General features: G+C 44.4%; 1 protein-coding gene across 5 annotated transcripts in view; it reads left to right on the forward strand.

Moving 5' to 3' along the window:
• Nucleotides 1-15,450, forward strand: part of DPP6 (dipeptidyl peptidase like 6) — a 910,604-nt gene that overhangs the window by 524,445 nt on the left and 370,709 nt on the right. For all 5 annotated transcript variants that reach the window (XM_053608766.1, XM_053608764.1, XM_053608762.1 and 2 more), the window contains exon 3: nucleotides 8,123-8,221. In XM_053608766.1, coding sequence (XP_053464741.1) covers nucleotides 8,123-8,221 — 99 coding nt within the window. The remainder of the gene's footprint in view (nucleotides 1-8,122; nucleotides 8,222-15,450) is intronic.

Below are 15,450 nucleotides of genomic sequence, written 5' to 3' on the forward strand. Positions count from 1 at the left end.
GAGAAGACACGATCAAATTAGGGCAAGTGGAGAAAAGAGACATTCCAAAGAGATGGGGCCTGTGTATTTCCCTATAGGTCCTCCAGCGTCGGTCAGGTGAGGTGGTTTCACATCGTCCTTACTCTAACCATAGTTATTCAGTGTCTTACACTCAGGGACGGATGATTCCAGAGAGGTTTCTTCAGAGAAATCTATTTTGACGTATTTTGGAGTCCATCTCTTTGTAAAGGAAGAGCATGCTCCCCTAATTCACAGCTGCTGCTCCTGACTTTGGAGGTTTTGTCTGTGTACGAGATGTTGCCTTCTCGGTTCTGATCTGAGGATTCATGGGGCGAACAGTCTGCCACAGCAGGACAGTTTAACTCAAGACGAGGTGAAAATCCCCAAGGTTCATACAGGGATTTGCAGACATGCTACCTGGTTTTAAATTTCTTTGTTTCTAATCTGTTGATAGGATAGCATGGCATAAATTTATTCTTTCATTGTGGTAAGAATCTACCAAGGAAATATGAGAAGTGTTCACAACAGATGTCATGACTGCACTTCTTAGGAAGGAAGCAAGGAAGGGAAGGAAACAAGGAAGCAAGGGGAAAGAAAGGAATGAGTAGAGGCGAGGCGGGAGGGAGGGATCCAGCTAATTGGAAGTCTTGGTTGGAGTATGTAATGGTTTCTGACACAAGGCACTCAGTAACCATGCTGGCAGAACTAAAAGAAGCGTTTCCTCTTTTCTCACTGAGTCTTTTCCTTTTTAAAAGCAGCGTCCACATTAGTTTCATTATTAATGGAAGAGGCCGAAATAGTTTATTTTAGCAAAACTGGTCTCATTGGAACCTGTGAATGCACAGTACAGACATGAAAAATGGACAGATTCTTTGATTTCCAAATGTTTTTTGAAGTGTTTGTAAGGGATCAATCCTATTATCATTTTAGGTAGAAATAGCGTACAAATTATTTTAAATACACATAAAGTGCAGTTCACTCTGAGCCTCAGCCTGGGGTTCTGCCCACCCTGTGAAGCCCTCTCTGACAAACCCATCATGGACGCTGTGTCCCTTGAGTTTCGGGAACACCAGGTACTAGGTCTCTGCCGTCTAGCCCCCTCACGCCTTGGGAGTGCACCTTTAACTTCTCGTGGCTTAGCCCTGCCTTCCCCTTTGTTAACAGTCAGAGATAATGGACATCGTTGTGCTCTGAAGACCTCAAAGCACTCAGGAATTGTCAGTTATTCCAGTTGCTCAAAAAAGCCAAACCTGACTCATCTGGATAAATTTTCTCTGTTACCAAATTGGTTTTTCAGTAGCTACCTCCACTCATAGTGACTGTAGCCCCTTGAGAAGCTGTGCTGGGTGATGGCATTTGTTTTTAGTTTTCTAGTTTTAAAAATCTCTAGGGAAGGAATTCTAAAATACTCTGATAATTTTACTATTTAACAATACACCTATTTAACAAATATCTTAAGAAGGAAAGATAGCCTGAGAAATTTGTATGAAGAGTAACAGCACCATTGTCGATGGCAGCATGCCTTTACAAGCTGGTGAGCTAAGCAAGGGGCCAAGTTAGTTAGAAGTGCTGTGTGGTTTTCTATAATACATCTAACTAAATAGTTGTATGAAACTTTCTCAATGATCCTTGAATCGCCTTCAGGTTGAAGTCCAACCTATGAATGCCACTGGCCTCTTTTTGAATCTACAACTTTATGTTGACTTCCAGTTAATGATGGAAGATGGAGCACAGAAATCTTGCCCTTTTGATTGCAAGCACATATAAGTGATAGAAAAATAATAATGAACATGGCTGCACTCAAAAACAAGAGCAGGGGTTCTTCAAGTGTCTGGAAGGATTCAATCCTGTAATTCCTCTGCTGGGCATATACCCAGAAGACCAAAAATCACAACATAACAAAGATATTTGTACCAGAATGTTTATTGCAGCCCAATTCATAATAGCTAAGTCATGGAAAAAGCCCAAGTGCCCATCGATCCACGAATGGATTAATAAATTGTGGTATATGTATACCATGGAATACTATGCAGCCTTAAAGAAAGATGGAGACTTTACCTCTTTCATGTTTACATGGATGGAGCTGGAACATATTCTTCTTAGTAAAGTATCCCAAGAATGGAAGAAAAAGTACCCAATGTACTCAGCCCTACTATGAAACTAATTTGGGACTCTCACATGAAAGCTATAACCCAGCTACAACTTAACAATAGGGGGAAGTGGGAAGGGGGGTGGTGGGTAGAGGGAGGGGGATCGGTGGGATCACACCTGTGGTGCATCTTACAGGGGTATTTGCGAAACTTGGTAAATGTAGAATGTAAATGTTTTGGCACAGTAACTGAGATAACGCCGGAAAGGCTATGTTAACCACTGTGATAAAAATGTGTCAAATGGTTTATGAAACGAGTGTATGATGCCCCATGATCATATCAATGTATACAGTTATGATTTAATAAAAAAAAAAAAAAGTGTCTGGAAGGGAAAGATGTCCTCAGCAGGACAAAGGCCAAATTTCTGTTACCTTCCAGACACAGAGGCTGAAAGCAGGTATAGTAGCAGAGGCTGGAGTGCAGGTGTTCAAGAGAGGCCAGAGGCTGGACAGCTGCCCCTGCCTTGACCTGGGGGCATGGTCAAAAGGCCTCATATCACATGACCCCTTTGGGTCAAAGGGTTCCAGCCCAAATAGCCATCTAAGTCCTAATTGAGAGCCATGACCTAGTCTTAAAACTTCCTGGGACATTCTTGAGACTACCTGGTCAGGAATCACTCAGGACCCAGAACATTGTGAACCAGAGGCTAACAACCAAGAAACACAGGCATCTGTAGAAAACATCAGCCTTATAAAGCAGAAACCAACCACTTACTCATGAAAACTGAAAATCCAAAGAAATTTAGATCAATATATAAAACAGAAAATGGCATTTTAGGTTTTTAAGGGAATTATCAATGTGATAAAGAAGCTTGAATCTATAAAATAAGAGTAGGCAATCTTGACAAAAGATCTTTTTAGGAATATTAGAAATGAAAATATTATTTTAAATTAAAAACAATTAGTAACTGGAAGAAAGAACAATCTAGACATACAGAAGTAAACATCGATAAGCAGAGATTGAACTGCAGAAATCATGCAAATGCTCCCAAGGAAGTAAAAAGGTGGAAACACGTACCCAAGAGGTATGTAGCCGCCCAGAAGCTCCCGCGTGGCCCAGGAGGGATTCTGGAAGGAGGATGAATGTGAATGAGATCGTTGCTGATCATGCTCTTGATATGAAAAAAGGTAACTCTTAATCGGAAAATACTACTGCCTATTAGGCAGGGTTTTTAAAGAAAATCCACCAGCGGACATTTTCCTAATAGAATTTCAGAATATCAGATATAATGAGAGACTCTACCTTCCTCTCCAGCTATTTCCTGTTCACACCAACACACCCACAGTTCCCTGAGAACACTACACCCGCCAACACCTGCGTGCCCTTGCAGTCCTTCCTAGCTGGGATGTTCTTCCTTTGCTTTTATCTTGGCTGGCAGGATCTTTCCTCAAGAAAGTCTTTCCAGAATTTCTCCCACTTTCTTACTCCGTGGTCCCCTCAGATGTCAGCATGACGGGTACTGCTGCTCTCAGCCCATGGACACTGTGTCCAGTTACTCATTTGACTTCAGCTGTTGCAGCTCTGTGAGCTTGTTACAGTTGTATGTAAGGTCTTTGAGTTTTGATTCTTCTGGGCTCAGCACGGTTTGTGAAACGTGGAAGTCACTTGTCTTCTCGAATGCGTTGGGGGATGAATCCAGCTGTAGGTCAGTGAATTAGTGAGGTGGTAGTTGAGTGTGTGAATGAGCCGTCTAGGTCTAGGGAGGCCACCAGGGAGCCTTTTAAGGTGACCTGGAGGTAATTATTGCCCAAGCCAAGTTCCCTGGCTTGAATGGAGCACTTTGATATCTTAAAACCAAATAATGGTTTTAAAAAACAAAATACATTTATAAAAGGAAAACTTTTCAGAAAGTGAATAAATTGTCTTTCCATATTTTATAGCCAAAACTTGTTCATATGGCAGTCTTAATTCTTTCCCTATTAGGCACAAGGACACCTCAAAATATGAAGCTAGAATCACCCTAGCAGTGATGTTTAATCAGATTAAATTTTAATACAATTATTTATTTTCTGGCCATGTACTTATCACAGTTTGGCATAACTTTATTAGACCAATGTCTGGTGATTTTTTAAATTCTTGCTCATTGTCTGGTGTATGGAAATGGGTCATGTTTAAAGCTCTGTGTCTTTTTCTGGGGCTGCTTCAAGCATGCACAGGACTTTGTTTGAGAAAAGAACTTGTCTTGGTTTAAGAGGTTGTGTTCAGCACCTGGGATAGCTCCACACACAGTCTTGTCTTTGAATCTCATTGATCCATACTTTTCAAAGGACTTACTTAAGCTCATCAATCCTATTCAATGCACAAGGGCAGAGCACAGGACTTTTCCAACAACTTCGCCAGTCTATTAACCCAGAGACCAAGAGGAAGAAACAAAAAGTGATGTAATAAAATCTGTGAGCTAGAGTTCCAGAAGAAACTGGGGATTTCACTTAGAAATTATTTATTCCAATTTCATGATGTAATCTAACAGTGTTTCTTGCTGTTTTCCTCAACTGCCACAGACTTTTAGGCAAATGGTACTGTTGAGGTTTACCACAATAATAGCCTAAGAAGTTAACGGCTAGAAATTGCAGAGAAACAGACATCAAATTGCTGAAACACAACAAGCTGGACCCCCCTAATGTGGGGTGCACTTTCACCAGCACTCACCTGGACCCCCTTAATGTGGGGTACACCTTCATTAGCGCTCACCCTGGACCCCTTTAATGTGGGGTGCGCCTTCACTAGCACTCACCCTGGACCCCCTTAATGTGGGGTGCGCCTTCACTAGCGCTCACCCTGGACCCCCTTAATGTGGGGTGCGCCTTCACTGGCGCTCACTGGACCCCCTTAATGTGGGGTGAGCCTTCACTGGCGCTCACTGGACCCCCTTAATGTGGGGTGCGCCTTCACTGGCGCTCACCCTGGACCCCCTTAATGTGGGGTGCGCCTTCACTGGCGCTCACCCTGGACCCCCTTAATGTGGGGTGCGCCTTCACTGGCGCTCACCCTGGACCCCCTTAATGTGGGGTGCGCCTTCACTGGCGCTCACCGTGGACCCGCTTAATGTGGGGTGCGCCTTCACTGGCGCTCACCCTGGACCCCCTTAATGTGGGGTGCGCCTTCACTAGAGCTCACCCTGGACCCCCTTAATGTGGGGTGCGCCTTCACTAGAGCTCACCCTGGACCCCCTTAATGTGGGGCGCGCCTTCACTAGCACTCACCCTGGACCCCCTTAATGTGGGGTGCGCCTTCATTAGCACTCACCCTGGACCCCTTTAATGTGTGGTGCACCTTCACTAGCACTCACCCTGGACCCCCTTAATGTGGGGTGCGCCTTCTCTAGAGCTCACCCTGGACCCCCTTAATGTGGGGTGCGCCTTCACTAGCACTCACCCTGGACCCCCTTAATGTGGGGTGCACCTTCACTAGCGCTCACTGGACCCCCTTAATGTGGGGTGCGCCTTCTCTAGCACTCACCCTGGACCCCCTTAATGTGGGGTGTGCCTTCTCTAGAGCTCACCCTGGACCCCCTTAATGTGGGGTGCACCTTCACTAGTGCTGAGACTGCTGTGCATAGCAGCCCAACAGGATGCTGAACAAATGAGAATTGAGAGTCTTCAATCCTCTTAAAAAGGGGGCAGAGATGCACCTGAGCATTCTTGGTAGATGATGTTCATCAGAAATAGTTAAGTTAACGTAAAGAGTGAGGGTGGTGTAAGGGACTGCCTGTGTGCTTATCTACTGGCCTGGATTGCTCACAGGTCACACATCTGGACAGTTCTTTGTCTTTTCAAAGTAGACAAATGACTGTTTGTGCTTCTAACAGAGAGAGCCTCTTCTGGTGGGTGGCTAAAACCCCAGAAGCTTTGATTTCTGGAAATAGGATAAAAGCTGCTGTAGTTTTTAAGTCTTAGTCACTAGTATCATTAAGTAAACATCCCCTCTCAAGCTGAATGTTTAATGCCTCCTGGGCACAGACCTGGTAATTTTGTACACAGGTATTTGGAATGTGATCGTGTCTGAACAAGAACTGGCCACAGCCCACAGACATCCAGGGACAAGCGAGGCTTGTGGAGAACAAATACCTAGGGAGGATTTTATATGTCCGTGAATCCCCAGCCCCAACATGCTCCCTATCATCAGTGCATTTGATGGATGCTAAATGGAGGATTACAGGACACCACTGAGACCCAGCTGGACATCGGTACCTTCCTCTCTGCTCACAAATCAATCTTGAAATGATTAGTCACCTTTATGCCTAAGGAATAACTATCGTTTATGTGCTGCAAGTATGGGGAGGGGGAATAATGACATTTTACTGAATCTTCATCTTTTAATTGAATTTTTATTAAATCATAACTGTATACATTTGTGGGGTACAATGTGATGATTTGATATACAATGTGGAATGCTTAAACTGATTAACATAACTATCACCTCACTTCCTTATTTTATATGGTAAGACACTTACAATTTATGGGCTGGGCATGGTGGCTCATGCCTGTAATCCTAGCACTCTGGAAGGCCAAGGCAGGTAGATTGCTTGAGCTCAGGAGTTCAAGACCAGCCTGAGCCAGAGCAAGACTCTGTCTCTAAAAACATAGCTGGGCGGTGTGGTGGGCACCTGTAGTCCCAGCTACTCCGGAGGCTGAGGCAAGAGCATCACTTAAGAACATGAGTTTGAGGTTGCTGTGAGCTATGACCCCATGGTGCTCTATGGAGGGTGACAAAGTGAGACTCTGTCTCACAAAAAAATAAATAAATAAAAAGACATTTATAATTTATTCCTAGTTATTTTGAAATGTATCCTTGTATTGTGCACACTAGGCAAGATCCCATCAAATGCCCTCCCGCCTCCCATCAGTTGCCCCCGTCCCTTTCCCTCCTCCTCCTGCTTCTCCCCTCCTTCTTGCTAGACTATATTTGTGTGTTATTATTTGTCTGCATGTATGTTTATGTATCGGTTTCATAATAGTATTGACTACATTGGATATATTTTTTTCCATTCTTGCAATTCTACTTTACTAAGTAGAATATATTTCAACTCCATCCAGGTAAACATAAAAGATGTAAAGTCTCCATCTTTTTTATGGATAAATAGTATTCCATAGTATACGTATACCACAATTTATTAGTGCATTCTAGGATTGATGGGCATTTAGGCTGCCTCCACGACTTGGCAATTATGAATTGAGCTGCAATAAACATTCTGGTGCAAAAGACTTTGTGATAAAATTATTTCTGTTCTTCTGGGTAGATACCTAGTAATGGGATTGCAGGGTCAAATGAAAGGTCAACTTTTAATTCTTTAAGGATTCTCCATACTTCTTCCCATAAAGGCTGTATTGGTTTGCAGTCCCACCAGCAGGGTAGAAGAGTTCCCTTCTTTCCACATTCACACCAGCAACTGCAGTTTGGGACTTTCTGACGTGGGCCATTCTCGCTGGGGTCAGATGATATCTCAGAGTGGTTTTGATTTCTATTTCCCAGCTAATTAAAGATGATGAACATTTTTTCATGTGTTTCTTGGCCATTCGCCTGTCATCTTCAGAGAAGTTTTTGTTGAAGTTTCTTGCCCACAAAAAAGAGGGGTTGTTTGTTTTTTTCTTATTGATTAATCTGAGTTCTCTGTAGATCCTAGTTATCAGACCTTTGTTGAATCATAACCTGAAAAAATCTTCTCCGATCCCGAAGGCTGTCTGTCTGTGTTAGCTGCAATGTCCTTAGCTGTGCAGAAGCTTTTTAGCTTGATCAGAACCCAGTAATATATTTTTGGCGTTGCTTCCATTACAGAACCTTCATCTCCTTACCATCGTTTGTGATAGTTTAATTAAAAACAAAAAGCAAGATTGCCTTGACTTCCCTATTCACTTGTACGCATTGTATGTTTTGCCATCTGCACTGTTTTTAACGGCAATTAGAGTGTTTGTGGTCCTCTGCTTTTATCAATTGAAAATAACGTTTAACTATTTGCTTTGTTTTTTTTCTAGTGGAAGATAATAGTCTGTCTCAAAAGAAGAAGGTCACTGTGGAAGATCTCTTCAGTGAAGATTTCAAGATTCATGACCCTGAGGCTAAGTGGATAAGCGGTGAGTGCCGAGTCCTTCCTGCATGTGAGACATGGCTCCCCACTCCCTGCTGCTTTAGATAGCTGGGGTTCTGGAGTTTGCCTCTCCGATGCTCTGTGGCTGTGGACGGGGATACCCAGAGTCTTCCCTGGGAATCGTCAGATTACCATTCTAAGAGCGCATGGATGTGGTGACATTGCTGCCTTACAGACATCAGCTCAGCATTCGCTTCGCGGGCAATGGGGTCTGCCGAGGACCTTCCTCCGTGTCACTTCCCGGAGACGTTATTTCTCAGAGGGCGATGTGAGAGGTTGCTAAGCAACAGGGACGGTGGAGGCACAGCTGAGCCCCCTCCTTCTCCGTGGTCTTTGTTCCCGTCCGTGCTCTTGCTTTCTCTTCCCACCAGATAGAGGAGCCAAAAGTAGCTCAAAGGATTCTTTTAGAATAGTACCAAATGAACAGTGGGGCCCTGTGCACACATGTGGAGAAATTCATTTTTCCTCTTGAACTTTAACCTGGATTAAATCTATTTTTTGTTTGTTTATTTTTAACACAATGGAAAAATTATCAAGGGCAGAGGCATGTGTTCCTAATGCCTGTTTTGGTTCACAACATAACCTACGTCCTCTCCTTGGATGGGAAATGATCGGAGTACAGAGAGGAAAGACACTGACGACTGCTCCCTTGGCCCCCTGACTCCCTCGCCAGCACCTCTCGGGTCACCTCCATCACTGTTGTTTACCTTTAGTCTTTGTTTCAGTGGAATGCGCTTGAAAATTTATTCTCAGGTCAGAGAAGCTTTGTAGAGAGATGCTCGAGGTCGAGTTCAAATCCTTGCTTTCTTAATAAATGAGCTCCAGAGAGGTTAAGTGACTTTTCTGAGGTCACAGAGCCAGTTAGTGGTGCAGCTGTGGCTAGAAGCCTGTCTCCTGACCCCCCATCAGTGCCCTTCCCACTGTCTTCTTTTGACATGGTATCATTGTATTTATTGCTGTCAAACTGCTTATAAAATACTTTTCATGCTTCACAAACTCTCCAAAATGGGTTAATGACTCTTTACCATCAGCGTACTGCTTAAAGCAGTCACTTCTCTCGCATCCTCTGCTGGGGCTTCAGCGTTAATTTCCGACCTTTATGGTAGTTTCTTCAAAACTGGAGGAAGTAGATGAAATATATTTTATATAAATTGGGAATGATGGGAGTAGCATACTGTGAGTAGTGACGGAGGGCAAAAATTCCAAAAAGATAGACAGCCAACATCTTGTTGTTTGATGGAGGAATTGATTTCACCTTTTATTTGGGGGCTGACTGGGAACAAAACATGATTATTCTCCGTAGGGAACTCAAAGTCACGTTCTGGAGATGAAACAGTGAATGGCCAATGGGAATCCTGACCCAGATGCCGAGAACGGGAATGTGATTGTCCAATTCTTCCTGAGAAGGCATTTCACAGACAGTAGATAGACTCAGTCTACACAGATCGTTAGGACTTTTTTAGAGAAGGCAGAAAATAGACTCCTGGAAAAATAAAAGGCTAAAAGTGTTAGTCTGTGATAACCCCCTGGTTGGGATGACCAAGAGTAACCTGAGAGACCATAGCTAGGAATGAAAAAGGGAAAGAAAAACAAAGCAAAACAAAAGCTGGGAGAGAGGCAGAGCCTAGAGATGGACAAGGGGCTGCAATCAGGGCACCGGCCCAGAGCTACAGGGTTCTCAGGGAGGAGGACGGCTGTGGAGACCCCAGGAGATGCCCGACTAGTGCAGGTTGTGTTTTGTATTAGGCCCCCGTGGTCTCGGGCTTGGCGCCAGCCAGGGTCCTCTGTGCTAGAATTGCAAAGTGTAAGGGGGGGGGGCACATAGTTTTTGTGAGACCCTGTGCCCATCAGTGGTGGAAGGAGTTTGACTGATGGGCACAGTCCCTCCACAGAAGGGTGTAACCAGCCCCGAGATGCACTGGCTCTTGGGCCAGAGGAAACCCACCACCCCATACATAAAGTTGGGGATTAATCCAAGGAATTGAGACGTGGCCATGAGCTCAGCAGAAAGTGGCCAGTGCAGGTTGAATCTGTGCAGAAAGACCACCTGCAGCTCTAGGTGGACGTGCTTTTGGTGCCTGGAGGCTTTCTTGGGGCAGTCCTTGCTCTGTGCATGTGCACATGGGATGTGAAGTGTTGCTGTGAGGTGACAAGACGGCCAGGCCTCCCCAGAGACCAGGCTCTATTCGGAGTGTGCTGGAGCCTAACGGCTTCCCCCTTATGTTACTCTCAGCTTCCTTGCTACTTTTCTTTTACTTGTTTCTTTTCCTAACCATCCCCTTTCTTCTTGCTCCCTGAAGATACAACAGCATAAAGTGAATAAAGTAACTTTGCAACATGTAACTAAGCTTTGAAACTGGTTTTGATGAATACTATGGAGAGCTCACTTATCTTCTTGTACTGCAAGTCAATGTGTTAAGATCTGGGAAGAGATGACTACAAATTCATAGGATTATCTCATGTTGTAGAGCTGGGGTGAGCTTTAGAAATGATTAGAACATTCATTCATGCGGTAAGACTTTTCTGGGTGCCCACAATGTACCAGGCAGACTGCTGCGCCCAGGGGGGAGCGGGGAAGCGAGCGACCTGTCTATGGGACTGTTTCTTGGTGACAGAGGCGGGAATCCCACCAGCGTGACTGTACCACCTTCATATTCTTTAAATCCTTTATTTAGCTGCCTTATTCTCATAATGCCCGTGTCAAAGTAACAAGTACCCAAGTGGCAAAGAAAATGTTATAATTCTTTTCAGAGAAAGAGATTTGATTTTTTTAGGAAACATTAGCCACTAAAGTTAACAAATGTGTCTTGAGTTTAATATTGGGGTTAATAGTCTGGAACTAATACACTTTATTTATCAGTAGAAAATGTCTTGGGTTAGAGTGACCCTCCCCCTTTTTTTAATACCATAGGCCTAATTTTGTTAATCTATGTTTTCTGAAAAGAATTGGTGTAACAGCCTGTAAATTCTCTAATAACCTAAGCCCCTGTGGACTTCCCTCTCATGTTCTTACAATCTCTGTGACAAGCCAAAGAGGTTTGTCAAATATAATGGAACCGAGGACATCCACAGGCTGACCCTGACCTCCCCCTCGAAGAGTCGGGCACTGCCAGAAGTTGGCCAGGGCACAGCCTCTCTGTACACTTGCTTCACTGATATAAGTTCTTACACCTGTTATAATAACCACATTGTACTTGTCAACCTCTTGAAACCCTTCAAGTGTCTTTCTGGGATCCCATGATAGGGGGCAGCCACTGTGATGAGGCATTTTGGTTACTGTTATTTACCCATCTTCTGGGGTTCTCCTGGTCTGTTTATTCTTTTCCATTCCCAGTTTCAAACCTCATAATCTCTTCTCAACCCTCCAGACTTCCTCCTCATCCTCTTTCTCAGCTGAAGTACCAGAAGATACTTACCAGTGCTCCCACCAGCCCATCACTGGTGTCTGCACTGCCAAGTGCTCAGCCCATGCCCACCTGGAACCCGAACCACAGACACCTGCCTCCTGTCTGCACGCAGTGTAAAGAAACAGCAGGTGAACTCCCTTACTTGCAGCAAAACCCTCCTGTCTCCCCTAAATGTTCATTTCTTGCCCTGTACTAGATGAAGCACATAGTGCTCTGATTTCTACCCCTGGACGTGGGCTTACCTCAAGTCCACGTCTCCTGCTGGGTCCTGCCTGGCTTCTGTTTCCCTTGTGAGCTTGCAGAGTTGTCTACCCGTGAAATGTCCCCCCTTCTGTCTAACTCTGTCCAGCTACGCTCACTCCCTGAAGCCCCTTGCCAAGGTCATGGTGACTTCCAGCTTGCTAAATTCTGTGGTTATTTCTCAGGCCTCTGGTTCCTTCACCTGCCAGCAGCATTTGCACAGTTGATTACCTTTTCCCCTGGACAGACCTCTGTGTGCAGCTTGGAGAGGCCAGCCCACCCTCCTACTTCTCTCTCCCTGTCAGGCTTCTTGGCTGGTTCCCCTCTTCTCCCTGACTGGCCCTCCCCTTTTGCGTCTGCGCTCCTCCCTCTATGTTTCATCCCATTGCAGGGTTGTAAATGTCCTCCGAGATATGTCTCCAGAGCAGGGGCATCTGCTGCACTTCTCAGATGGCTCACAGCACCTCAGCTTCGGCCTCAGCTTCTCCACATCTGAGTTCTTGATTCCCACCCAAAAACAAAACACAAAAAGTCCTCCCTATCCACCGCCTTCCTAGTTCCTGCAGTACAGCAGTTGAGACCCGTGGAGCTGTGCTTTACCCTGTCTCTCATATGCCCCATCTCCTCCACCCTGGAACCCCCAGCTCTGCCTTGGAGTGAGCAGCGCCTGTCCAAGGGTCCAGTGGTGTTCATCTCATGACCACCATTGCCTTGTGCAGAGCCCACGAAGCATGGAGGGCTGGACAGGCGCTTGGCAGCAGTGGCCCAAACACTTCTGCCCAGAAAGTCCCCCTCTGCTCCCCTGGTCCCGCCCCTGTGTCAGCACATTTGCTGTCCCCTCCCCACACCCCACCCCCCCGCCCTGCCCTGCATTCGTCCTCAGTGTTAGGCTCTTATGAACCTAGACTCAACGCTTCTGTGGTACATTAAGTACAGTTACTTATTCAATATCCATCTTTCCTTCCAACGTAAACTCCACAAGGGCCAGAGTCACATCTGCGTGTCCTCCTGCGTCCCCAGCACCAGCCAAGAGCTGCATGCGGCCACCTACTAGCCTTCCTGAACATTTCCTCATTTGATATTTAAATAACCATGTTTTAAAGATGAGGAAGCATATGAGCAGGCATTGGAAGTCTGAACCGATAACGTGTCTTGGAGAGGCCTGAGCTCTGAGGGAAAGCAACCCAAACACCGTGGAACAGCAAATGCCGAGGTCTCCGTACGGGAGACTGCCTGGAAATTTGAGGACAGTGTGAAGCCAGGAGGGAAGAGCAATAGATGGGAAGGGGTGGAAGCTGAGCCCAGATTATGCCCTAGAAGGTGGGGAGATGCGGGGGGCCTTCTTGGAGCAGGGAGGATGGGAGTGGGTCCCGTGAGGGATCAGGTGGCCTCGCCTGGCTCAGAACATAGGCCGCAGGGCACATCAACCCAATTCTAAGGTTTTTTTTTTTTTTAATTAAATCATAGCGTCTACATCAATATGATCATGGGGCACCATACACTTGGTTCATAGAATATTTGACACATTTTTATCTCATTAGTTGACATGGCCCTCCTGGCATTTTCTTAGTTACTTTGCCAAGACATTAACATTCTACATTTGCCAAGGCTCACATGTACCCTTGTAAGATGCACCACAGGTGTGATCCTTTCAATCCCCCTCCCTCTACCCACCTCCCCCCCCTCCCCGTGCTTTCCCCCTGTTCTTAGGGTGTAACTTGGTTATAGCTTTCATGTGAAGGTCCTAAGTTAGTTTCATAGTAGGGGTGAATACATTGGATATTTTTTCTTCCATTCTTGAGACACTTTACTGAGAAGAATATGTTCCAGCTCTATCCATGTAAACATGAAAGAGGTAAAGTCTCCATCTTTCTTCAAGGCTGCATAGTATTCCATGGTGTACATATACCACAATTTGTTAATCCATTCATGGATCGATGGGCACTTGGGTTTTTTCCATGACTTAGCAATTATGAATAGGCTGCAATAAAGATTCTGGTACAAATATCTTTGTTATGATGTGGTTTTTGGTCTTCTGGGTATATGCCCAGCAGAGGAATTACAGGATTGAATGGCAGATCTATTTTTAGATCTCTAAGTGTTCTCCATATATCTTTCCAAAAGGAATGTATTAGTTTGCATTCCCACCAGCAGTGCAAAAGTGTTCCCTTTTCTCAACATCCGCGCCAATATCTCTGGTCTTGAGATTTTGTGATATAGGCTAGTCTCACTGGAGTTAGATGATATCTCAAAGTAGTTTTGATTTGCATTTCTCTGATAATTAAAGATGATGAGCATTTTTTCATATGTCTGAAGGCCGCTCGCCTGTCTTCTTCGGAGAAGTTTCTTTTCAAGTCTCTTGCACAGCCTGTGATGGTATTCCTTGTTCTTTTCTTGCTAATGCATTTGAGTTCCCTGTGGATTCTGGTTATTAAACCTTTGTCAGAGACATAACCATCAAATATCTTCTCCCATTCTGTGGGCTGTTTGCTTGCTTTACTTACTGTGTTCTTGGCTGTGCAGAAGCTTTTTAGTTTGATCAAGTCCCAAAAGGGTATTTTTGAAGCTGCTTCAATCACCTGGGGGGGTGGGGGGCAAACTTCTCATAAAAAACTCACCCAACCCAATTTCTTCAAGGGTTTTCCCTGCACTCTCTTCTAGTATTTTTATAGTTTCATGTCTTAAGTTTAGGTCTTTAATCCAGTAAGAGTCTATCTTGGTTAGTGGTGAAAGGTGTGGATCCAGTTTCAGTCTTCTACAGGTTGCCAGCCAGTTCACCCAGCACCATTTGTTAAATAGGGAATCTTTTCCCTGCTGGATGTTTTTAATTGGCTTGTCAAAGATTAAATAACGGTAAGTAGCTGGGTTCATCTCTTGGTTCTCTATTCTGTTACAGACATCTACTTCTCTGTTTTTGTGCCAATACCATGCTGTTTTGATCACTATCAATTTGTAGTATAGTCTGAGGTCTGGTAGCATAATTCCACCTGTTTTGTTTTTATTTTTGAGTAATGTCTTGGCCATTCGAGGTTTTTTCTGATTCCATATAAAACGAAGTATTGTTTTTTCAAGATCTTTAAAGTATGACACTGGAACTTTAATAGGGATTGCGTTGAAGTTATATATTGCTTTGGGTAGTATGGACATTTTAACAATGTTGATTCTTCCCAGCCATGAGCATGGTATGTTTTTCCATTTATTAACATTCTCGGCTGTCTCTTTTCTTAGAGTTTCATAGTTCTCTTTATATAGATCTTTCACATCCTTTGTTAGATAAACTCCCAAATATTTCATCTTCTTTGGCATTACTGTGAATGGGATAGAGTCCTTAATTGTCTTTTCAGCTTGACTATTGTTGGTATATATAAAGGATACCAATTTATGAATGCTGATTTTGTAACCTGAGACTTTGCTGTATTCCTTGATCAATTCTAAGAGTTTTGTAGTAGAGTCCCTAGTGTTTTCCAGATATACAATCATATCATCTGTGAAGAGCGAAAGTTTGATCTCTCCTGACCCTATGTGGATGCCCTTGATTGCCTTTTATTCCCTAATTGCGGTGGCTAAA

Source organism: Nycticebus coucang, chromosome 11, assembly GCF_027406575.1.
Source record: "Nycticebus coucang isolate mNycCou1 chromosome 11, mNycCou1.pri, whole genome shotgun sequence".
Classification (NCBI taxonomy): Eukaryota; Metazoa; Chordata; class Mammalia; order Primates; family Lorisidae; genus Nycticebus; species Nycticebus coucang.